The 23,833-nt window shown below is 39.6% G+C and overlaps 1 protein-coding gene across 3 annotated transcripts; it reads right to left on the bottom strand.

Moving 5' to 3' along the window:
* On the bottom strand, window positions 1-23,822 carry mtrr (5-methyltetrahydrofolate-homocysteine methyltransferase reductase). 3 transcript variants are annotated; one of them, XM_068343853.1, is made up of 15 exons: window positions 23,731-23,822; window positions 22,612-22,776; window positions 22,252-22,405; window positions 21,969-22,086; window positions 21,366-21,858; window positions 21,181-21,294; window positions 20,929-21,088; window positions 20,710-20,798; window positions 18,561-18,741; window positions 14,735-14,777; window positions 11,520-11,700; window positions 10,442-10,560; window positions 5,814-5,906; window positions 2,314-2,505; window positions 1-1,592 (listed from the first exon to the last, which is right to left on the bottom strand). In XM_068343853.1, exons 2-15 carry the CDS (start codon window positions 22,753-22,755, stop codon window positions 1,448-1,450), a joined length of 2,226 nt encoding a protein of 741 aa, XP_068199954.1. In that variant the 5' UTR covers window positions 22,756-22,776; window positions 23,731-23,822; the 3' UTR covers window positions 1-1,447. The 3 variants fall into 3 exon arrangements, with proteins under 3 accessions (XP_068199954.1, XP_068199955.1, XP_068199956.1); XM_068343854.1 differs by having other exon boundaries at window positions 22,612-22,756; window positions 23,731-23,813; XM_068343855.1 differs by lacking the exons at window positions 1-1,592; window positions 2,314-2,505; window positions 5,814-5,906 and adding an exon at window positions 7,586-8,098.
* Window positions 23,823-23,833: the final 11 nt, after the last annotated feature.

The raw sequence follows: 23,833 nt of genomic DNA, 5'->3' as shown, positions 1-23,833 counted from the left end.
AATTGTTTTTATTCCTGATCACACAAGGCACAGTTGTGTTTGCTTTCTTCACATTTCAATTTTTTTTTCTCTCAGTGTGCAGAGCTTTGAAATAATGGCGACTGCGGTCTCCAAACAGGCATTCTGACAGACACAAACACTTCCATTAACAGTCCCTTGCACTCAGCATCACTGAGATTCATGCCACAAGTGTATACTTAACACCATATAATGATAAGTGGCTAACAACAATCTGTAGAAATGAGGATTTCATTTCCAAAAGGATATCTACTTTACTGTCACTTCTTTTAAAACCTCTACTCGATCTCCAATATAGGATACAACTTCTGATAAAACGATAACATCTGACATGAGAGAAAATCAATGCATTTTTAATTTGCTGCATTTCAAACCATCAGCCCTGAGCAACTTGTCAAATAACTGACATTAAATAAAGGTCCATTTTATCTTATTTAAACAATAGTCGTCTAAATGTGACATCCACCATCCCGAAAACTTTACACAGCAAATGCATCAGTAAATCACACATACCCCGATCCTTTTGGGAGCCTGCAGAAGTGAAAACAGTCATAAAATAATTTCTTAATTTGAAAACCTGAAGATCTATGGAAACTACAAATTACTAAAAGGTGTAACTACTCTTCATGGTTCGAATTTATCATTTCAGTGTGAAATCTGGTGAATTCATGGTTGAACAAAAAAATAAAGTCAGACAGATGGACAGACAGGCCAGCAGACAGACACACATTTTGAAAAGAAAAGAAGAACTGAATTTCTACAAATATGGACGACATGCTCCACTCAGACTGAGCTGGTTTGGCGCATTCCAAAAACAATAAAATGGCAAATGAAAATTTTTTTCTCAGTCCTTAGTGACGATAACCAATAACCAATTTACTGTGTGTGTGTGTGTGTGTGTGTGTGTGTGTGTGTGTGTGTGTGTGTGTGTGTGTGTGTGTGTGTGTGTGTGTGTGTGTGTGTGTGTGTGTGTGTGTGTGTGTGTGTGTGTGTGTGTGTGTGTGTGTGTTTGTGTGTTTGGTTTAACGACTTCAGATTGCTGTGTTGTTTCCATCTAGGTTGGAGCGATATCCCACTCCCAGTCTCATCAAAATCACTCCATCACAGCTGAAGAAGTAAATGCTCTTTCTCCAAGCAGGATGAAGGCGGCAGGCTTGTCTACACTAAAAGCATTTTCACACTGCAGGGCCAATCTTCAACGCTGCTGCCCTGAAAGGTCATTTCTGTTCGAACAGCAAAGCCCAAGATGATGTAGTGAACCGATATCCCCCGGGTCAGCGTGGTGCATTCCATCTGGGTAGCACTTGGTGATGTATACCAGCTTTGTGCGGCTGCAGAGGCTCCAGCTGAATGTGCTGCTGTTGTCTTTTGAGGAGGTAAATGTACCCTGAAGATGTCTCCAAAATTGTTCTCATCCTGTCATCTGCTGTCAACCCCAAATGTCCTGCAAGTAGCGTTTCTGCTCCCTCAGCTCTGCTATCCTCTTCATGGCCTCCAGCTGGTCCACCTGCAGCTCTTTTTTGATCATCTCCATCATTGTGTCATTCACATCTCGAGCCATGTTCTTAGCATCTCTGATGAAGGAAAGAATAGGGCATTCAAATCAATAACTGTGTTTTAGACTTGTTGTAGTACCAAGCCCGGGAGGCTTCCTCCCATCCTGCAAGGAAATTGCTGAAATTTTTATTTCACTCTCGCAGGATGTTAGGATATTCATCATTCCATGGACCTGGGGTGACATTTTTGTTGACTCGCACAGTCCTGACATTTCAAAGATAAGTTACTGAAAGTTAAAATTAGTGGAAAAACACTAAAAAACACACATGTTGAAATGATTTGTTTTATTCCTGGGCATGTTTTGATTAGTCTTGCTGTCTTCGCACAGACAGAAACAATGTTTAGTGATGTGGAAAGGGTTGGATATACTGCAAACACCATAAATGCAACAAATTCTACAAAATATTGCATCAGTGTGATAACGTGCTTAATTTTTTATGAATCAGGTTTGGGGTTTTTTACTCCTTCAAGCTGATTATTGGTCAGAAAACGTGAAACTCTGATAGTCTAACTTAGGCATTATATTATTTTATTATCATCATCAAACAATTAACCAACAACTGATCTAATTTTTAAAATGCCCATATGAAACAGGTTTATATATGAATTTGTCGTCGACTATGAACAATACAAATCATTTACAACTTCACATCACAAAAGCAGACCAGGCGTGCAAAGAGACAGCGTAAGAAAGGGCTCTGTGGTCACAAACATTAAATAAATAATGATCAGTCTTACCCACAGACATACAGGAAACCGTTCTGTTTCAGCAGGATGTCAGTGATGCGCTGGCTGTGAAGTAGAAGGTTGTGCTGGACATATCTGCTCCGTGGTACGGAGTCAGTGACCTCGTCCAGCTGGTCGTCTCTGGAGAAACACACCTCGAGGTGGCTCAAAGTACCGCTGACCGCAAAGCCCTCCAGCTCCTCTCTAGGCAGTGGGGAATGGCACACATTTAAACATTCATTATAAATATAAATGCAACTTCCTGCAAAGTTAATGCAGCATTGTGGACAAGTTGTTCAAGGTTTATGAGAATTGATAATGATAATGAATTGATAATGTAGAGAAAAGATGCAAAAGAGAACAACACACCAACACATTTTTATTGCAACTGGGAAATAAATATAGAACATTTAGGCCTGTTACTACACCCATCAACAGGTTTTCTATACTGACTGTTTATCCTTTAACACTCCCTTAAGATAATTAACAAAAGCTTTGCAATTTAACAACGCAGAAACCAAAGCACATTTCAAACAAGCAAAGAAAGAAAGAAGCATTTTAAATAAACATGGCCAAAAGGTCAGAGCAACACTGTTCCAGACAACCAACACACCTCAGAAGTGGTGGAAAAAAATTGATTTCATGAGCAAGGTTGAGCGCTATTAGTATGTTTTGGGTTTTTTTTTTTTTTGCAAACAATAAAATCCCCCCATCCCCCCTACAACCTCAACCCACAGGCTGCTTGCCAAGTACTCCTTCTTCCGCCTGTTTCCACAGGGCCTGCGGTGCTATTGGAAGGGAAGGATAGGCAGTGGTAGGGTGGGAGGAAGGCTTTAGTGTGGCTCGGGGCGTCTCGCGGGATGTAGGCAGTCAGAACAAGGAGAAACACCCACAGAGCAACCACACACACACACTCTCCAAATAAGCCGCAACTTTACGATCATGGGTGAAGGTCTTTGCTTCAGGGGTCTGCATTTCGCAGTAACCTCTGGAGTAAAATTAGACATTTTTCAATAACACTCCGCCACAATATTGTGAAAAGGGAAAGTATCATTTGTGTTCTCTTGGAACCATCCAGAAAGGCTGCTTCTCCTGTTTACCATCTAACCTTCAGTCAGTAAAAAAAAATTCAGGAAAAGGATGACAAAATCTTCTTTGTTTGACTTCTGAATATGAATTAACATAGACTGATTGTTATGTGTGTAGAAAACAGAAAAAAAGCTTGATTTCAGAGAAAAACACAACAGCGTTGGCTTTGCGAAACCCACCACCTGCCAGACCCCTCGCTGCGTTAGCACACATAGCCTGTGGCAAAATCCTGAACCCCAACATGAACCCTGCGGGCCCTCCAGTTGATTTCCCCCCCAAAATTAAATCATTTTAACAGTGAGAAATCAGAAGAATGGAGGAGGGAGAGGAAACAAGTTTAATGTGACAAGCAAACTGATTGGCATCAACCTCTCACATGGATGTTAAGTGCAGCAGCTGATTGAGGAGCTACACTTTCATTTGTTTTTGGTTTTCTGGAGGGAAAATTCACATCAGAATTGGTGGCATCCTGCTTTGGCATTTTATATTATTTATAAGTGTAAAGGGTTTATGCTATATTCATGCGAGATCAAACCCTGCGGTACTTACAATGACCTCAGATGAACTTTTCCTCAAAAATCAGTGACTTTGAAAAATGCTACATGCTATGCAAAGTGGCTCTCTGCATTCTGAGGCGACGCCAGACATCAAATTACATTTGCTTCCACAGAAATCCAACAGAGATGAATGCAAAAGGCCAGACACCTGCAGCTATGTTGTTCTTTCTCTCGTTCTCTCTGCTAACCTATTTAAATGGAGTGCAACTCTTCACAGGTAGCTTGTGGAGAAAAAAAATACTAATCACTGTGGTCAAACGCTGTAGGGGTGTTCATCAGAGAGAACCCACACTGTGAACAAACACTGACAACTACCTGGCGGTGAGGTGATATGTAACTAAGAAATAGAGGAAACAAAGGGGGACAAATGTGATCTAGTTTTGTCTGATTAAAGATGCTAATCCATTCACACTTTCTAATCCTGATCGGTGCACCATTGAGTCCTGCAAACTGGCAAAGACCGATGTATTAGTGTGTAACCAGGGTGGAGTAAAGCCAAGACCTGTTTATCAGGGCAGAGAGCTACTCATAGGTTGGTGTTGGTTTATATCTCATTAATTAAACAACGAACAAAGGCAATGTGATATATGTATGGTGTGTTTTCACTGAGATACTGAGTGAAAGCCTGGCCTGTTTTTTCTCCACACGGAAGACAGCAGTGAGATCAAAACAACAGAAAAAGCTGTGGGGCTTAACAATGAGATGAAGGTTGATCAAATGCCCAAACGCTTTTTACAAAGTAACCCAATGCCTTTGTTTAACACTTTAATTAATAGATCGCCTTTAATAATACATAACGGTATACTGTTTGGCCAGAAACACTTCCACATCCATTGAGTAGGTGAAGTGATCAGTCTGCTTTGCTTGTCTTTACGTTTGTTGGTAAGAATTGCACAAAAACGAGGTGTCATATTCAACTGGGTGTCGGACATGAAGCTGAAGAATTGAAGAAAGTATTGATTTCATGTGAAGCAGTTGACCCAGGACTTTTTTTTCCACTTTTGTTAACTTTAAGAAGTTGGCCATTTTTTCCCCACAATTTTCAACAGTTATAAACAATCTACCAGAGGATTTTGATGAAACATAGATGAAGAGTTCTGCATGCATTGAAGGCAGACCCATAAAATTTTGTAATGGAACCAGAAGAATAGGTGAAGATTTATTTTGAACCCTTTTTGTCAAATATCATTAAAATACTTATAGAGACTACCATGACAAAACCGCTGATAAAGAGGTGCTTTTCCCACTTTCTGTAACTTTCCAAAAACCCTGAAGGTACTCATTTAACTCAAAAAGTTATTGACAAACCTGCATGACATGTTCAATAGAAGGTATGGAGAAAGGCGATCAAACTACCATCCTGACTCAACTCAACCTCTTGGAAGTTTATTCGTATTAGAAATGTTTTTCTACTATAATACAAACTTACAAAATATCCTTGCAATATGATGTCAGTGATTTGGCAGAGGTACCGTTCTATGCTCTATGCAAACACAGAGGTGTTTTGTCTGTCCTAATGTGTGCCAAAATAAAAGTGAAATTTAGTATTATGTCCTTGACTAAGAAATGTTCAGACTATTCATAACTTTTACGAAACAAACTTACAAGTAAGTCGATTGTCTTACAGTACAGCCTTGAGCTGATTACGGTGTCCACATTTCTTACGTACTCACACCCCCAACTTGTAAGCAGACAGTGAGATTATATGCAACTCACACTTCAATGCGTGGAATATGCAGCGGCAGCATAAAGCGTGGAATGTGGGTATGTGAGACAGAATGTCTGACAAGAGTTCGATGAATGTATGCATTGTGTGAATATATGAATGCAGAGGCTTCGTGATGAAAAGACAGACATCCTGCTTACCTGAACAGGTAGTCTCGGTCTCTGTGGCGACAACCGAAGAACAGCCAGGTCTCGCCAAACGTCGCCTCGGGGTTCCCCTGCCTCTGCTTCTCTCTGAAAGTCAAACAACGGATGTTGGTCGTCAATCAATACGAAAAACTGACCGGAGCAGATGGGGGAGAGTGAGTCTGTCCTCACAGTGGAGGTTAAAGAAGAATGGCAACATCATTAAACACGATCTGCAATGACAGTACACTGAGTGCCACAATTGCCTAATGCAGGGAAACAACTGGGCACACTGCAGCGAGGACACTGTGCGGTATTAAATTTCACCCAAACAGAGGGATGGATCACTATAATCAGTCAGTGAAAATGAAGCTGGGTGTGTGGCTGTGTGTTTCGCATAAGCTTGTGTCCGTGTGTCCAACTGACGGAGTTAAAAAAAAAAGTCCTGCAAAAGTGATTCTCTTGTAGCTCAGAAGTCTGGCAAAGCTCCCAGAGTCCTTTGCAAGCGATAGCAACACAGCGAAACTAAGCGGCTCTGAGGACGGCGGTATCTTTGTCGTGCACCTGCTGCAAAAGGTGACAGCTCTGTCCCGGTTAACAACAGTTGACCCCCAACCTTTCATGATGCCATCAGTCAGTCGACTCTCTGAAGAGCTAGGAATTATCTGTTACCCCACGTCTTGAGGGAGGGGGTGAGATGAGACAGGAAAGAAGGGTATTGAAGTGACCGAGCAGGATGAGAGGCTGGGGATTTCACCGGTGAGACAGAGGCCTTTGTGCTGTGCTGCTGCACTCTGAGGATAAGGTGCTGCTTAACCTCTGATATTCACCCACACACTTGATCCTGCTGTTTTCCAGAATTCACATAATTAAAAGGGCAACCAGCCCTTATGGCCCCATAAAAACAACATTAATGCACTCATTCAGTACCGGAGGACACATCTAAAATCATTAGAATGAGTGACAGAAAATTACCAGCCACTTAACAATGAAAGCCTCCTACAGGTATGTTTCACTATATATTAAAATCCTTTACAAAATGTAATTCTAAATATAAAAACTACTCTTCTATTCCAGAATCTATGAACATGTCTAATGCGGTAAAAATACATCTATTTCACTAAGTACTCCTTTCCTGTGCATTGTTACATTACATTACCTAAAACGCTTGCGTAAGGAAACTAGATGTGATGTCACAAAACTACACAAGTACATACATGTCTTTAAATCATTTAAAATTTAAAGTAGAAAGAAAGTTTTCCCGCTCTGCTAAAAAAAAAGATGAGTCAAACTAGAATCTCTTCGATGTGGAAGCCATGTCTATCAAGAGAAAAGTTGTTTTTAACTGAAGTTGAACTTTGATTCCACTTAAAGAGATTTGGATTAACTTTGACTAATTTTGTTGCCAATTCCTTCAAAGTTCCTGATGTTTGAATAACTACGACTGGTTTAAAGGGCCACAGAGGACAGAACATTTGAACTGAGGCGCACTTTTTCTACCTTTTGCTTTCTGTTAACATATTTTGAATTTGTAAAATATTAAATAAAATGAAACCAAGATTTCTGATGCACTGACGAAGCCTCTTGTATGAGAGATGAAATGTCCAGTTACTTTTTATTTGAAATCTTGGTGGATTACCATGACCTTAATGAAGGAGAAGTTTGGCCTCAACCAACACACTCATGATGACACATATTTCCTGTTTTTTTAATACAAATTTAATGATTAGTATATATGTTGTATCCTTTAAATCACAAAGAGTTAACTCATTCATCAATTACAGCTACAAACATTTAACTTTGGTTAAAAAAAAAACAAAACCAAAATCAATATTTTCAGGATGAAAAAGCGTCCTCATGGAGTGAACTTCCAGTTGACCAATAAATAAAAATACCTTGGAGGAGTAAATATTTAACTTTCGTCCATGACAGGGTCACAGGGACTGAATGGTCAAAAATGACTTGATCCAAACACTCAGCTCCATCCATTAGCATCCTGGATGAGATTCTTCTGACCTGCAAACAGCCTCAAGTAAACTCATTTTAGCGGGCTCGTCTCTATCCTCTCACCGCCTGCCCTAAAGGGATCAATACCAATATGAAAACCTGGATTCCATTCTGAGTAGACCACACTGGCGCCTTTCTCTGAATACAAATCACATCACATCACATACCCACACTATAACAGCCTGCAATACAATCCCAGGAGGAAGGCAGCATCTACAGAGCACTCCATTTGGGGTCGAAATCAGAAGTGGTTGCCTTTCAGCGCCATTCAGATGATCAGCAGGAGGTGGAAACTGCATGGAAAGCCGAGGTGAAGACTTGGTAAACATCCCAATTATCTCTTATCTTTCATCCATTTTCTTTGCAGTTCAATGCGACAGACGCTGAGCGGCTTTTTAAGCATGGAAATACGACAAGACCAGAAAAAAAAAGCCAAAATACAACAACAGTTTGAGGCTTAATCACTGAAATTACATTGCGGAATTACACAAATATACATCCAACATGCTGAATTAAAATTGTTTTCATAAAAGCGCACAATTGCTGAGAAGCAAGATGTTTTTGTTTTTGTAATCAGCTGTCTGGTTGGACTGATTAATGAAGCCTCAGTATTTGTTCACACAAACTTTTGTAAACAGTGTTATACTTAATGTGCCAAGTATACCTACCGGCAAGGCAAAATATTAAACTGAAGAAACTGATTTTTTTTTTTTGCGAAAGAAAAGCTTGTTAGAGCTGTTAAGGAGATTAAGGCTAAGCACTCAGTATAAGAACAACATTTGTTTAACTGTCACTGCTCCCAGCTACATAGAGAGAGACACTGGAAATCTCTCCATAAAATCCTTCCACGCATTCACAGCAATCAATATTGGACTACTGGGGGGCCTTACTAAAATCTCCAGGCACCACAAAGTGAGCCTATGACCTTTAAAGATTTTCCTAGTTTGTACCAGCACTACAAACTCATACAAAGTACTTCTGAAAACAGACATCGATTAACAGAAGGAGTGGAGTGGGAGGGAGGTCCACAGATAGAAATGTCCCCGTGTCTTTTTGTTGCTAACAGGACCCGTTTCAGGCCTCGGGGCAGATGCTGTGTCCCGTCGACAAACAGATGATTGTTATCTCCGATCAGAGTGCTGCGTCAGCAGCCGTGACTTTGTTCAGAGTCTCAGGTTAGATTCTGTATAATGCACACCATGACAGGTTTTTACAAACCTCCATTACAATCCTCAGCCAGCAGGGGAGAAGATGAGAGACGCAGCGTGGGAGAAGAGACTGAGGAGACAGTTGAGCTGATGAATTCATTTAAGAGTTTATGCTCCAAATAGTGAACAGTCTCTTGAGAGTGGGGGGGGGGGAGAAATCGTATGAAATGTAATAAAAGAAATCCAACGTTGAACTCGTCTGATGATGGTTTGTGGTTATAGTATTAAGGATAAAGCCAGACAAAATCAATCAAGGCTGTTTTGCTTCTACTAAAAAAATCATATCTGCTATGACACGCCATTAGCAAAACACATAAATGTGTATTTCTATATTTTCAGGTGTTAGAGATGAGTGTTTGGCTTCCACTGTAAAGATCAAAGTATGACTGATAGGTTCATATCACTTCCTCCCACCAGAGCATCCCTCTGGCCCAACCTTGATCATTAAGAACAGGAGTGCTGTAACAAAGTTAGTCTGAAAAACCTGCCCTATCTTAGGTCCTACTGTACCCTAAAGGCACAGACACCTCTCGCCCCAGATGAGCACTTCCCTTCTGAATCTTCACTAGCCAGCTTCATCACTCCGGCGGATGCAGAGTCACTTCTCAGAGAGATCGCCCTCCGACGCCGCCCTCCACAACAGAGCAGACGTCTGGGGGATTTAGAGACAATTGGAGTTGACTGGGGCACAACCTCATTTACACAAAGCCGCCCCTGAGTTAGACGTGTCATGCCGCCTAAAAAGATTTACTCCGCTTTGGAACAAGTCATTGTCGGATGTGGGTCTGGTTCAACACATGGGCCTGGATTGAGATGCTTCCATCTCATTAAATCCATCTGACAGCTCGATCGTGAATTAACAATCAATTCACAACCTCAGAGAAATTATCTAAATGTCACATTTTCCACATATAGACTCAGAGCAATGATGAAACGTTTAAACAAGCAGCACTAAGCTAACAGTGAATATCCTCTCTCCACCTCTCTCACAAGTTAAGATTTAATCCGACAACACGGGGTAGCGACCACCTACTGGACTTAATATGCCATCAATAATACTTCATGAGCTTATTTGACTCTCTACTCTTCATCAGACCTGATTCATAAACTGAGCATAGAGGAGAGGATTTTTTCCTCGTGAGACGATCGAAGCATGTGAAATAATTCCTGATGTGATCACAGCCCTCACACGTCATGTGAGTTGCATGCTGTTGACTTTGACGGATACGAACAGGGTCTCGTTTAACTTTCTTTGTACAGTTCACATACTTATCACTTTCAGAATATTGTAAATAGTCATTACTGGGTGTGGAAGTTCATAATAATTGTATGACCGCATTGGTAAGATGAAGGCTCATACAACTTTTTGATAAAACACTTCTTATTGTGAAAAACTAAACATTTGAATGTATTCTAAATTTTCCGTACCTTTGCTGCAGGAAGCCAATGAAGGGCGCGACTCCTGTACCTGGTCCAACCATTACGAAGGGCACCGATGGGTCAGAGGGAGGCCGAAAAGAGCAGCTGGATCTCAGCTGTACATGGATCTGGGGTCAAAGGCCATTAGCAAACATTTATAAAGATGAGAGTGAGTACAAACATGCTGACAAGCCACTGTGGGACGACCAATCTATTAATTGATCTACTTAATATTCTAAGACATGCTAATAGGAAAACTCAAGAGTTCCACAGTAATCCACAGAGTCTGTGGTAGACGGGATTTGCTTGCTTTAATTTAACTTAATTCTTTAATTAATCACAAAAGGCTTAAAATGTGATCTGTTTTAGTGTCTCGCACATCACAATGGAGTTACCTCGAGCATAAAGTAAGACAGGCTGAATTCCTAATGGTGGGAGTTTTGTAGTTTCAAGGAGAAAATACCAAAGTTTTGGGGATTCTGCTCCTTTCTTGCTGTGTTTTAGAGACGAGACTCTTCAATTGTAAAATCAGAAGGGGGAACTCTAATGACATCTTTATCCAAATAAAACAAAAACAAAGACAAGAACTGGATGGTAAATTAAGGCGTGGCAGGAATTATGCCTTGTCATGCCATGATCCCGGTTGAGGTGAGGATTGTGTCAACCCAGCCTTTCACACAACGTCTGACTTAAATTGCAAAATAGGATGCATAGCAGTGCCATCCAGATCTGCCTACCTTGACACCGAGTCGCTATTCCTGGACGCTGTCTGTCGTCTACAGAGGTTGTGGCCCAGTAGTGCTCGAATAATCCTGCAACTGATGACCAGAGCACTGCTGCTCTCTGCTATGATTCACCTTCTATCACGACTAGTGAACAATGGCTTTACTTCACACTATATTTGGGGTTGTCTTGTAAAACCCACAATCGCGAGTTCATTACCAATCATCATTTTTCAATCCAATAAAAAATCTGAGCAATGGCAAAAAAAAAGTGAACACACCTAAACATACTGTAAAACAATTAACACAATTGCACAGGTTGTCATTGAGTGACAGTGTAATCTTAACTCTCCACCACTCATTACCTTTGGCCGAGCTGTAGCGCCTGAGGATTCAGCATTCCCTGGATAAACTGGGGCAGGATTGATGAGGTCAAACAGCCAACTGGTACACAAGCCTCGCCTCCCTGCAGGCCGCCCAGGGCATGCTGGGAACTCTACTATATTGAAGACAAAATGCAGCTTTCCTGGGTGCCGAAGACAGGAGCTACAGAGACGATCCCCCAGAGAATTTGAGATGGGGTAGAAGACAGAGAAGACAACATGAGGGAAAGTGTGAAAAGCAGGAAGATGAAGTGAAAGAAGGAGGGAAATACAGAAGCATCATGAGGGAGGATGAACTGTTAACAGGAGACAATGCTCCAAAAATGTAATTATGTAAGTATTTAGAAAATCCACATATTCAACATCTTATGAAAAACATCAATGACACACAGATATCTTACACACTGTAAAGACATCTCCATATTATTTGGCTGCGTAGGCATTGCAGGGGCATTATGGGAAGGAAAAAATGTGTTCCTGGCTTACATTTCTTTAGAAACAATCAAAGCATCTTTGGAGTGCTAAGCCCAATGCTGCCCCTGTAAAATAATGCAATGCAGATAACAGGAGAGGAGGAGAATCAAATCCCCCTGCACCCACCCACACACACCTGCCCCAGCATACAGTAAACCCACAGCCTTCCTCCTGTCTGTCACTGTTCTAAGCCACCAGCTCCTGTTGGATGAGCTCAACATCCTTGATCAGCACCAGCCACTGTTCTCTAAATGTGTGCTTTATACACAAGTTTGAAACTGTATGATATCGAACTATTGATTTTACCAATAATAATAATTAAACTATTTCATTTGTTTATCCATTATTTTAAGACAACTACTTAATCTGTTAATTATTGTGTTTATCAAATACTACAACTATTTTAACCATAGATGCACCATCATAGTTATTTCAACCACCCATCTTTATATTGAGCTCACTTTTTCAGCTTTTTATCCATTGCTTGAACTTTCTGCAGCCACTGAAACTGGTTAGCACTTCCATTTATACCCATTTATACCCACTATTTCTCCATCTCTTTTTAGCTAAATCTTCAACCATGTTTCCATGACTTTGACCTGAACGCTGATCATGTTTACTTCATACTTACATTTACTTCATACTTCAAATATGAAGTAAACCTTTTGTACCTATCTGGTAGTGTACCTGTATCACCTATTCTCAACACAATCACACAGGTTATTCAATGTGTGGGTTTATTTTTTTCAATCTGAACAGATTTTTTTCATTCCAGTCATAATGAGCATTTGATAAAAGAATTGAGCTGCTGGTCTTTCCACAACCTAAGCAGTGATAACCGAAAATAAATGACTCCTACATCTTCTTAAAATAATATTCCTAAAAAGAATCTAATCTACAAAACTACTAAAAACTACAGCAACAAGTCCGCAAAACAGACCTTCTTGTCTGTTGCTGTGATGAAACTGCCTCTCTCTCTTCTCTCCATTCCGGTCCATAGTGTCAGCTGAAGAACTCTCACGCTCTCTCATCCTTCACTCTCCAATTCCTGCGGGCCACTAGAGACCTCTATTGACCACAGCATCAATAATGTAGGCTTCTAATGTCTCTGCACCATCTGATAAGCTACACACACCGTCTCTGGTGTCCACTGTCTGTCTCGCTACACAAATGTGTACGCTCACATTCACAACAGCTAATAGAGAGACTAATGACAGGAGCAGAGAAGTTTGATGTTAGTTGTTGATGCTACATGTGAGCTTAAAGTAATCCTAATGGGTACTAGCTTAACAGGAAGAAGAAATCAATGACTGCCTAAGTGAAGCGAAAAGCGAAAACGCTTGGGTCTATTTAAAGTAAGTACACCTGGCTTAAGTCTGTACAACGTTTCCATTCCAGTCGTACACATTTTTAACCTTCCTCAAGGTTTCTGTGGAATGGCACCAACAAATACAGCGCAAAACTGAAGCAGGCATACAATAGACTACAAAAACACAGTAAAAAACTAAATTATGTTATTCATTGATCTTTTCTATGAAATCATTTTAAAGCTCTGTCTACTGCTGTGAAGGAATTTGTATAATAGTTCATCTGCTGCAGAAAGCCATGTGTTGTCGACCAGCTTACAGTGCAAGACCAAAATATTGTTGTATATAAAATCACATCAACTCACTTTACTTGTCTGGTAGAACCTAATAAACACAAACAGTATACCAAGAGACTTCCAATATGAGTTTTAGCTTTGGAAGACCAAAATGTGTGCAAAAAGTTTTCTTTCCTTTATCAAAGCCCAAATGAAAATCTGACTCTTCACTGATAAATAATTCATTATATGTATCATCTATACAAAAAAAACAACTAAAAAAATGATATGATTAGGAACATCAAGACAAGCATATTCAGTACTGCAAAACTGCTGTAATGTAAGTCTGAAATTGCAAAGTTGTTTTGATCAATAAATCATGCATGAATTTCCAAAAAATTCCATCTTCCAAGTTTTAAGGAAGACAGATTGTCAAAAACCCATGAGCAGTTTCAATCAGAGACTTTAAAAATATTTTAGCAAATGATTGTAAGGGAGGTTGTAATTCTGTTATACCAATACAAAAAGATATTTAAAAAAAACAAATTTGTCAACATTACATCCTTCATTATGACGTATCTGCATAAAGTTACGAATCTGGTGTTCCAAAAATAAGGAATAATACCCCATGACTCTATTCTTCTAAATGAATTATTAATATCTACGCTTTTTTTTTTTAAATCCACATTCATTACCCAGCAAGAAAACATCATCAGAGTTATGGAGCAGAGGTGAGAACAACACAGCCATACTAACTCATGGATCCTGGTTATATCAAGTAATTTAAGGTGGCACAAAATATATTTTAAAGATCAATATCTCATCACAAAACAATATATATAAAGTAGGGAAAATGTGCTGTGATATGGTGATGTATATTTATTGCAAATTGTGCTTGTCATTATTGTTTGGTTTGTTTAGATGGCCCTATTTGATTTTTATTTAGTAATTTTTTTTAGATCTAAAATGTTCATAACAAAAAGGGACTAAAATCCTTCTTCCTTGTGGCAAAAAAGATACAATTTTTACAAATGAGTATTACATCTCCATTACAGAGGGGGAGGACATTTTCCAGCCCTGATAAGAATTAGGATTTAAAAAAACATACCGAACAACCGTATGCTCGTTTTCTGTGACCTACCTGGCTGCTGAGTAAGGCCTGGGCTGCAGTTTTGGCAAATGCTCTGAAAGACAAGCACAGCTGTCAATCATCCTGCTGTATCAGTGAGACAATGTTACAGACACCCGTGACAGAGAGCAGACAAAATAAGTGAAAGTCATATTGTTCTGCAAGACATCCTATCTACCAATTTGTCCTTAGTCACCCCCACCCAGGTTGCAGTCTTGTTTCTAGGACACACTTCTATATTTATGAAATTACAAACTCAGGGTTATGGAATCCCAAGTGTCCAGATGTGGAGTCTGTAGGAAACAGATTGCTAATGCAGACCTTATTTCAATGCCAGGCATGAAGGTGCCCTCTTTTGAATAATATGTAGTGCATTGCATCTGTGAGGATGTGTCAGAGAAATCAGGAAAACTTTCAAGCATTCACTGTAACTCTCCCCCCCCTACCCCGTAGCACCGAGTCACCATTTGCTACACTAAAACCACCACCAGCAAGGAGATGTGGGCAAACTGAGTGCGTGATGTGCTTGGTACGTACTCCCTTACATTTCATTTACACCTCCGTGATAGATGACCTTGGTAAAGTAAAGCTGCGCCATATGTACCAGCTGAGCCCTAACAATAACACATTTTTCTGCTAAATTGCTTGGAAAGACAAACAGCTGGACTAGATCTATGCTCTCCTCTCTTTCTGGATTTATCAGGCGTCTAAACAGCTCAGGGTGTTAGTGAGATGACTTCACACTTTGACGTACACTTCATCTCTTTGAGCCGAGGATTCGTTAGGTGTTTTCTTTTCTCTTGTTATTTTTTAATGGTGATGAATTCGCAAGTACATTTGAAAGAAGGTTTCTAAAAAAATAAGTCCCCAACCTTTTAGACGAAAAATTCTACACACATTAAAGATGGTAAATTATAGGAAAAACGAGGAAAGATTGTTTCAATTAATACGGAGAATTAAATTATGCGCCTACTTGAAAGCAGGTATGTCAAAATATATGACATTCTGAAATAAAAAAACAAATTTGTTCAATCTGCAATCTAAACTTGACAGCATATGCTCTATATTAGGCATATTATTACTAGTTCACTGAGAGCAGACAATGAGCTCGACAATGAGCAAATGAACTCATGAATCAATCAACTAACACTGCTCTAATACCGATGTATTAGCAGTATCTATGCTTGGCACAGCATGGCCATAAATATTTCAGTGACGGTTAATTTTATTCTTTATTAAAAGTTAGAAATAAGTCCTGAAATAAAGTTAAGACTGGAAGGCAGGCAAATTAGAAAAGGAGAGCCAAATTTACATATTAGCTTTGGTAATAATCAATATTCATAGAAGATGCAACTCACAATTCTTGCAAACTTTTAAATCACATCCTTAGAATTAATTAATTGCAATGCAGTGGAATTCATTCTTCCCATTAGAAAGCATTAAGTAACCACCCGCTAGTTGTCTAGCAATCCTTTCCGTCGATGGAGACACATATTTCTTCAACCATTAGTGTGTGAGGTACGTTAACACAATCTCTCCAGCCACACAGCACTCAGGTTCCTGCCTTTAGAGTGACAGCATATGTCCAAAACGGAGGAGAAGAAATCCGTCATCTCACATCACTGCACCACGATGATACTGCTAGTGGATACAAAAGATATATCATTTTTAAAATCTCGGGGTACAAAGCTTTTTTGTTGTTGCAGTGAGGGAGTTCTAGAGGGCAAATCTTAGAATATGTATTCTGACCAAAAAGAAAAGTATCTGCTCCAAAAAAATACAGTCCCAGGGTCCCTGATATGTTTTCAGGAATGATCATTTTCAGGGGTATCATCGATCATAACTGCACAACAATATAATCTATTCCATCTCACCAGTCTCTCTGCACAGTAATTTATATGCAGAGGTTTCATTTTCGTGGGAAAAATGAGCTGGCAACGTGGCTGAACAGAAAAAGTGTACTTCTTAAGATATATGGATAGTTTATTTGCCTACAGATGAAGATATTGGAGGATGGGGGGGGGGCTGCTGGCATTAAAGCATTAAGAGCAGATCTCCTTGAGAAGATTTTTTTCTTTTTATTAAACAGCCAACTAATGCTAATTTTACATACTTCTGAGTAACAGACATTCAAGTTCAGTTTTCAGTGGCATTTCACTATTTCTCAAATGAGAAAAATAGGAGGAATAATGTGTGATGTGCACACTTCTTCCTTTTAATTTCACATTTCATGCTTCTCTACAGAAGGGGGGGGGGTGCAAAGGGACTGATTCATTGTACTTTTCTTTTGTTTTCTAGTTTTCTTTAGTTCCTCCACAAGATGCTGGGCAGCGTTCTAAGGATATGACCCCCAATATTTTTACCTGACCCACTGTGGAAAAAACGTGGACCATTAAACAAGAGAGCTGACTCTAGGAAGCAGGTATCCTTCTCAATTTATACCCAGCAATTACTTTTATACCCTGTCTGCACTTTGCCAATGACATCTGAGCACAGGCACATCCCACCTCGTTATTTATTGTTAGTGGGAATAACAGCATAGGCTATGATCAGCAAACATCTTCCCGTCTGTCAGGGCAATGAACCAAGAAGAGCGCTAAAAATGCAATGGCTCCTTTAGCCATCACACATTGAATGAGAGGTGACCATTAACCCGTGAACAAAACTGACCCTGCATGCTAATGTCCTTGCAAATCTCAGTGGCTCACCACCTAAACAGCCAGCCTGTCCCCCTAAGAACAGCTGGTGCCCTGAAGGGCCTCCTAAACCACATTTTTCATGAGGGCATGATTGTCGCAACTCCCAATTTCTGCATCAGTTCACCACAGGAAAAGAAAAAAAAGGTGCTGTGGTTGGCAAGTAGACCAAAAATAACTCACCGGGGTAGGCCAAGAGCTGTGACACAGCTGTTTTAGAGGACAAGTCAACTCGTATGTAAAAGCTATAGCCAACTAATTTCACTGTCTGGTAAGTTTAAGTCAAAGCTTGTTAGATTTGTAATGAATGAACGGCCAAATACCTAAATGAGCTGAGAGAAAATGTTACTCTTCTACTAAGAATTGGTTGAAAGGTACAAATCACGAAAGGAAAAATATCTGCGATTGTAGCGAAGATCAACAATATAGTTAGCATGAGAGGAGGATGAATAAAATGTCTTGACTTGCAGCAACAAGGATGCCATTTATATGACATAAAACCCCTATACGGCTGACGTATATTTAAAAATGATATGGGGAAATAAATGAGTGTTGATCCTTTGGGGAACTCTGATGTAGACCGTCTGACTGTTCGATATAATTAAATGCCCTGACAAAATTAGACTGAAGGCTGGGCTGCTGAGGAAGGCTTTACTGGTGCTATAGTGACCCCCATTGGACCGAATATATACACACATACAGGCAAATCTGACGAGAGGAGTCAGAATAAACTACAAGTACAAGTATCTTTAAAGGTGAAATTTATCATTTTGAGGTTATTCATTTCACTGATACTTAGTGCAAGTGATTTCTAAAGCCCAATGTCATGTCACTTCCCAAATTACCTCAGGCTAAATGAAAGTCTGCATTTATTAGAAGAAAAAAATGAAAATTTATAAACCAACTGAAAAACATCTTAAAATATGCCAGATTAATGGTGTGTTTTCTCATTATACATTTGATAAATGCATGAAATGTACCTATTTGGCATGGACATCAAGTAAATTTATGTTTACTTTCATCAGATGTTATGTTTCAGGGTATTTATTTGTGCAGACCAGTATACAGTTTATCTAAAAAGGCTTTTATACCACATTAATTATTAAAATGGATATTAGAAGTGAATGAGTGAGGTGAGGCACCTATGAGGATGCTGAGAGGAGGCGAGCAGGAGGGGAAGGCTATAAGAAGCTCCCCTAGACTTAGACTTGGGTCTCTCACAAAACGATTGTAGTCTGTAGCGCCTTGTTTACTGCAGAGCTCCTGCAGTCTCCTCTTCTGAACACCGTCCTCCGTGTGCTCCACTAGGGCCCGGAGAAATGCCTGATGGAGACAGAAAGCGGACTCAGACTAAGTTGTTGACCTGGATCATTTTACAGGTACATCCAGACTCCCCACCTTGTTACACAACCATTTTATTATGCACATTCCACCCTGATGAAAATACCATTCAGTTTATAATTGCTTTCGATGCAAGTTAGAAATGAGAAGAGACGAAGACGCATTCTTTTAATCTTCTAACAAAATTAGTGCAATCGATCAATACAGTCTATCACGTTGTTAGATTAGAAGACAAGCTGCTGTTTAACCGTTAATCTTTCGGAGGATGTGATGTAAATTAGAGGATTTAAAGAGGATCATGAAGAAATATTGCAATGCAACTCCTGAGCAACTTTTAGATTGATTTTACTTTCTACAGCAACCATTAATCACTCTGATGCAGTAATCACAACTTCTGAATATTTGTCAAGCCCAAGTGTTCTGTATAAGTTTAGTGATTCATTATAACTTATGAATGTAAATATGGAAAGAGATGGCATATATCTTCTGCTGTGCTATTTACAATTCCCAACCTTCAAACCTACACTGCATGGACAATTAGGACCTTTCCTGTCTCTGTCTACCACAGTAACTATAGAATCAGCAGCAACTTCAATAATTGTCTCAGTAAAAATTCTGAACCAAGCTTTGTATCCCATTTTCTATGTGGGGCTATTGTGTTTACTACAGGATATCACAACATTTAAGACCGTAAAGTCATTATCTTTCATATCCTAAAAATTGAGGAGTGTAAAGATTATAGTGCGGTAAATGCTTTAGAGAAACAGAATAACTGCTGGGATTACAAAGAGAGGTGTAAAATAAAATGCTTGTCACCTCATAAATACGCAGCAACTGTTTGACCTGAAACAATTAATTTTTGAGGAGTAATTTAATAGAGAAGACAAATAAAGATTGTCTTTCAAAGCAGGGAAAATAAAATAACGGTAGCTGTTAGAATTAAAATACCTTACATACATAGCTTTTATCACATTATCAAAATGAGTTTGGATACATAGGAAGCTTTAAAAAAAAGTGTCTAAATCTGTAGTAATCGCTCCCCAGTTACCCTTTATGGATGTTTAGATCCAAACTTTAAGATGCTTTCTAATGATTCTTATGCTGAGCAGTTAGCGATGTGTCTTTATGTGACTGAAGCAGTTCTACATGCTGAGAAAAGCACGATTTAAAATTTATTTAGGAGCAAATAGAATACGAAACTTCCCTCTTTTGTCATTCAGTGTGCCGTGCATGAAGAACAGCAGATCGCTGATGAAGCTCATGCCACAGGATAATAGATGATTAATAGCTGATTAAATTAACCTGAGGACTATTAACCACTATTATTGCAAAGACTGTTGCAAATGTTAGAGAAGTTAACCTCAAACTGGCCACACCCCAACACAGTTTGTCATTACCAAACCTCCTGACTGCAGTCATTTTTACATTTCAATGAGCAACAGACATTCTTGTCTACTGCCACGGAAAGCAGTCCAGTTTAGTCATTAGCTCAGCCTCAGACCTACAAGTGTGAAAATCAAGTTTGTTGATTGGATTGAAACAAACTCAACCAATGTAAATCACCTGAGTCCAAATGTTAGCTCAAGTGAGAATCGTTGTCTAGTAAGTAAAGCATTATACAAAGTAAAACAACAGTTCATCCATGTCAAAATGTAATTACACGTTTTCATGACATACAATACTCTTCTTAAAGCTTGAAGACAAATAAAGACTCTTAAGTGGGCAGAAAGATGACATTGAAGAAATCTCTTCACTATCATTACATTGCCATCATTCACCAAACAGGTTTGATATGGCACATAAGAGGATCAGTAAATAAGTTCTCAAGAGTGTCTAACCGTTAAACTTTATATATTGTTTGTAATCAGACTGGAAAAAAAATCAATAAAAAGCTCATTGAATAAAAAAAATCAAATCACCAAGACAAAGCAATTGAGACAAACACAGCACCTTCTTAGGAACACTTCTGATCTCAAGACACCATGTGAGCAGGAACAGCAGAGAAATGTTCTGGGGGATGTACAGTGGCAACTGGGCACCTATACGCACAGAGGAAGAATATTTATTTAATTATCATAATATAAGCTGAACTGTTGGTGTTCTTTTCAAGAGCACATTTATATGTTGTTAATATGTAGCGCTACATATCACTCGACAGACACATTGTACCTTTTTTCTTGGTGTCTTTACGTAGAGAGATGTGCACTCTGTGGTTACTCTTCTCATGAAGGCCCAGTTTTCGGAGGATGTCGTCCACTTCGGTGGCTCTGTTTGGGCAAAACACATCAAAAGAATCCCCAGGTTGATAGGCCATCATTGTCGGGTAAGCCTAAAAAACCAGCAAGGTGTTTCAATGAATTGATCAAAATCTTTTTTACATAATATAAAGGTTGAGAGAAGTGTGAAAAAAAACCATCTTACAGAGATGTCCAGCTCTAAGAGAAGGGCCATCTTGACTGAATCTCCTCTAGTCATCTGAACTGCATTGGATATGGGAACCTCATGAAGAGTCTCTTTGTTTAATGGTCCGACAAGCTGAAAAGAAAAACACGAATGAGAAACAGGGTGTTAAACAAACAGGTTTTAAATGCAACAGTGGTACTCACCTGTTCCACTGTATCCACAGCCTGGAGAGAAACTTCCAGGTAGGAAGGAGGCAGAGCAGGAACATTAAGAGAGGATTCAGACAGCGGCGGCAGGGAGCGTGTCAATGTGGCCACTGGTGTGACATGTCCATCATCCACGGTCAGTGCTTCCTGTCCTGATGTGGAAACATTGGCAGCACCACCTGCCTCAGATGCCAACTCGAGACGCACAACAGGAGAAGCTGACTTGAGATCAGCGACAGCAGTTTGTGTGGCAGAGGCTGATGTAGGAGATGCAAATTTGTAGACTGTTTCTTTCAATTCACTGACTGACTCACAGTTCTGGGTGTCAGTGATAGTTAAGGAGCTTAGTTGGATGTCTGGTAGGGATGAGTCCTGAGTTTCTGCTGCTTCTTCTTTTAAGTGACCAGTCCTTTGAGTATTCATTTTTGATAACGCTCCTTTGATTGCATCCCAAAGTCCATCAAGCCAGGGGTCCACAACAATTTCCAGCCTGGAGACAACCAGATGGTGCATAAATTAAATAAAGAATAAGAGAGTGGCTGGCTTAGAGCCATATGCTCAAAGTTTGACAGCTATACTTTATTTCTCAGCTGAACTTACCCCACACCATCATCTGCATATCCCGTTGCATAGAATTGTTTGGCCCCTAGTTCCAGAAGACGTTTCTCAATTGTCTTTCCACAGTTGCAAAAATTTGCATAGTTTGTGTCTCCTAAAGCTAGATCAGACAGAAGACAACAGAAAGAAAGCTTTCTCACACTATTACAGAAACCACTGCTGTGCAGCACTTTTGAATGGAGTGGAATGATCTGCACAGATATAATTTGCAAATACGGTGTGTGTTTACAGAGGAGTTACATCAGAGCTTCATGACAGAACTTACCTAAGAGTGCATAGCTGAGGTGTTTGTAGTGGTCACTGGAGAGAGTTTTCTTCTTGATGCACTTTACAAATTGGAATGCGTTGTCTGGTGGTTCCCCATCTCCGGTGGTAGACACAATAAAGACCACTGGGGCATTTTCCTTCTCCAAATTGTACTGGAATAAATTGTATGATAAATCAGCAACGTGTGTTTCCACAGACCAATTTGAGTGATTGTAATAACATGCATAGAAAAAGTAGTAAAAATTACTTTTACTAAGAATATTAGTGCATTACTATTTTATTGCATGTTAACATCTATGCACATCAGTTTAAATAGCTCTGCCTCAAGAAAACAAATACTGTAATGAGCAACTTTTACCTTTTCATTTTGGTCCAAACAGCCCAGTTCAGCAACCAGTCCATGTTCCTCTGCCAATTCAGCTACCCCTTCTGCTAATGACTGAGCTTGGCCCTTCTGAGAACCATATAGAACCACGAATCGAGGCTTCACTTCACAGGGCATGCTGCAGAGCCAGAACGAATACTGTAATTGTAAATTAAACACACTGAAGACAGTAAGTATACAGGGTTGAACAAACAGAGTTTTCATTATATTTATCTAAACTAAAATTAATATGAGTTTATCTTGTTCTGGAAATGTTCTTTCTTCTAAATATGAAGGCAATTACTATGACTGAAACGAGAATAAAAACGTAGAAACAAAGATTCACTTTTGTAATTTTATTCAAAGCTTTGGGCTCACTTCACACAAGCAGCACGTTGGTTGAGGAAGAGTGAAGAGTGTAATATCTGTTTATCCTATATAGAGATATGACATTGCGACCTCTGACACCTATGCAAAATTGATGAGTTTGGACTTGATCTGAACCCAATTTGGCCAAATGATTTGATGTCCTCAGAGAGAACAGTCAAACATCTGATAGAATACAGATAATCCAACAGCAAATCATTAGTGACAAGCATATGTGGGTGTGTAACTTCAGTGGGGCAGAGTGCGTCAGAAATTGTCTCAACCAGCCATGAGGATTAACACAGGGCAACACAATGGTTGATACATAAGTATACAAGCAATAGCAACATGTCACATGAATATAGCATTCTGCTCACACAACCAACAGACAGAAACTTCTCAATAGGTAATAAGACTGACATAACCCAATCACGACTGGTCTGCCTACCAACATATGGTATGTGACACATCCTGGTTTATCATGACGCTTCAAAAATTTATTCAAGATTCAATACCTACGTCTAATTCAAATCCATCCAAAACAACAGAGAGAGCATAATTGCATGCTTGTTGTTAAATACTTGCACTGAAACACAATGCTAAACAATCAACTGTGAGATACTGGAGACAATCCCTGTTGCTGACATCTGATGCTCGGGTGGTGACTTTTCAGTCTTTTTAGCGTATTCATATATCACTACATGCCGATCGTCGGCTGTTGGACTTTCCAGAAAATATTAGTCTTACCTTATCGAAACAGCTGAAATGTTCCCAGCCTTCCTCGTGGAATGCTTCTGTCAATGGAATTCGCCTTCTTCTTCATGTTTAGGGTGTTTTCTTTGGTTATCAA

This window comes from Antennarius striatus, chromosome 20, assembly GCF_040054535.1.
Source record: "Antennarius striatus isolate MH-2024 chromosome 20, ASM4005453v1, whole genome shotgun sequence".
Classification (NCBI taxonomy): domain Eukaryota; kingdom Metazoa; phylum Chordata; class Actinopteri; order Lophiiformes; family Antennariidae; genus Antennarius; species Antennarius striatus.
Note: the sequence above shows the minus strand (reverse complement) of the source record. Positions and strands in the feature narration are given on the sequence as shown.

Coding starts and splice junctions, on each gene's coding strand:
- mtrr (XM_068343853.1), bottom strand. CDS start 22,755: ATGCCCTGTGAAGTGAAGCCTCGATTCGTGGTTCTATATGGTTCTCAG. Junction 21,089..21,180: donor TCTTAGAGCTGGACATCTCT/GTAAGATGGTTT, acceptor CTGGTTTTTTAG/GCTTACCCGACAATGATGGC. Junction 11,701..14,734: donor AGGCCTTACTCAGCAGCCAG/GTAGGTCACAGA, acceptor TCGTCTCTGTAG/CTCCTGTCTTCGGCACCCAG.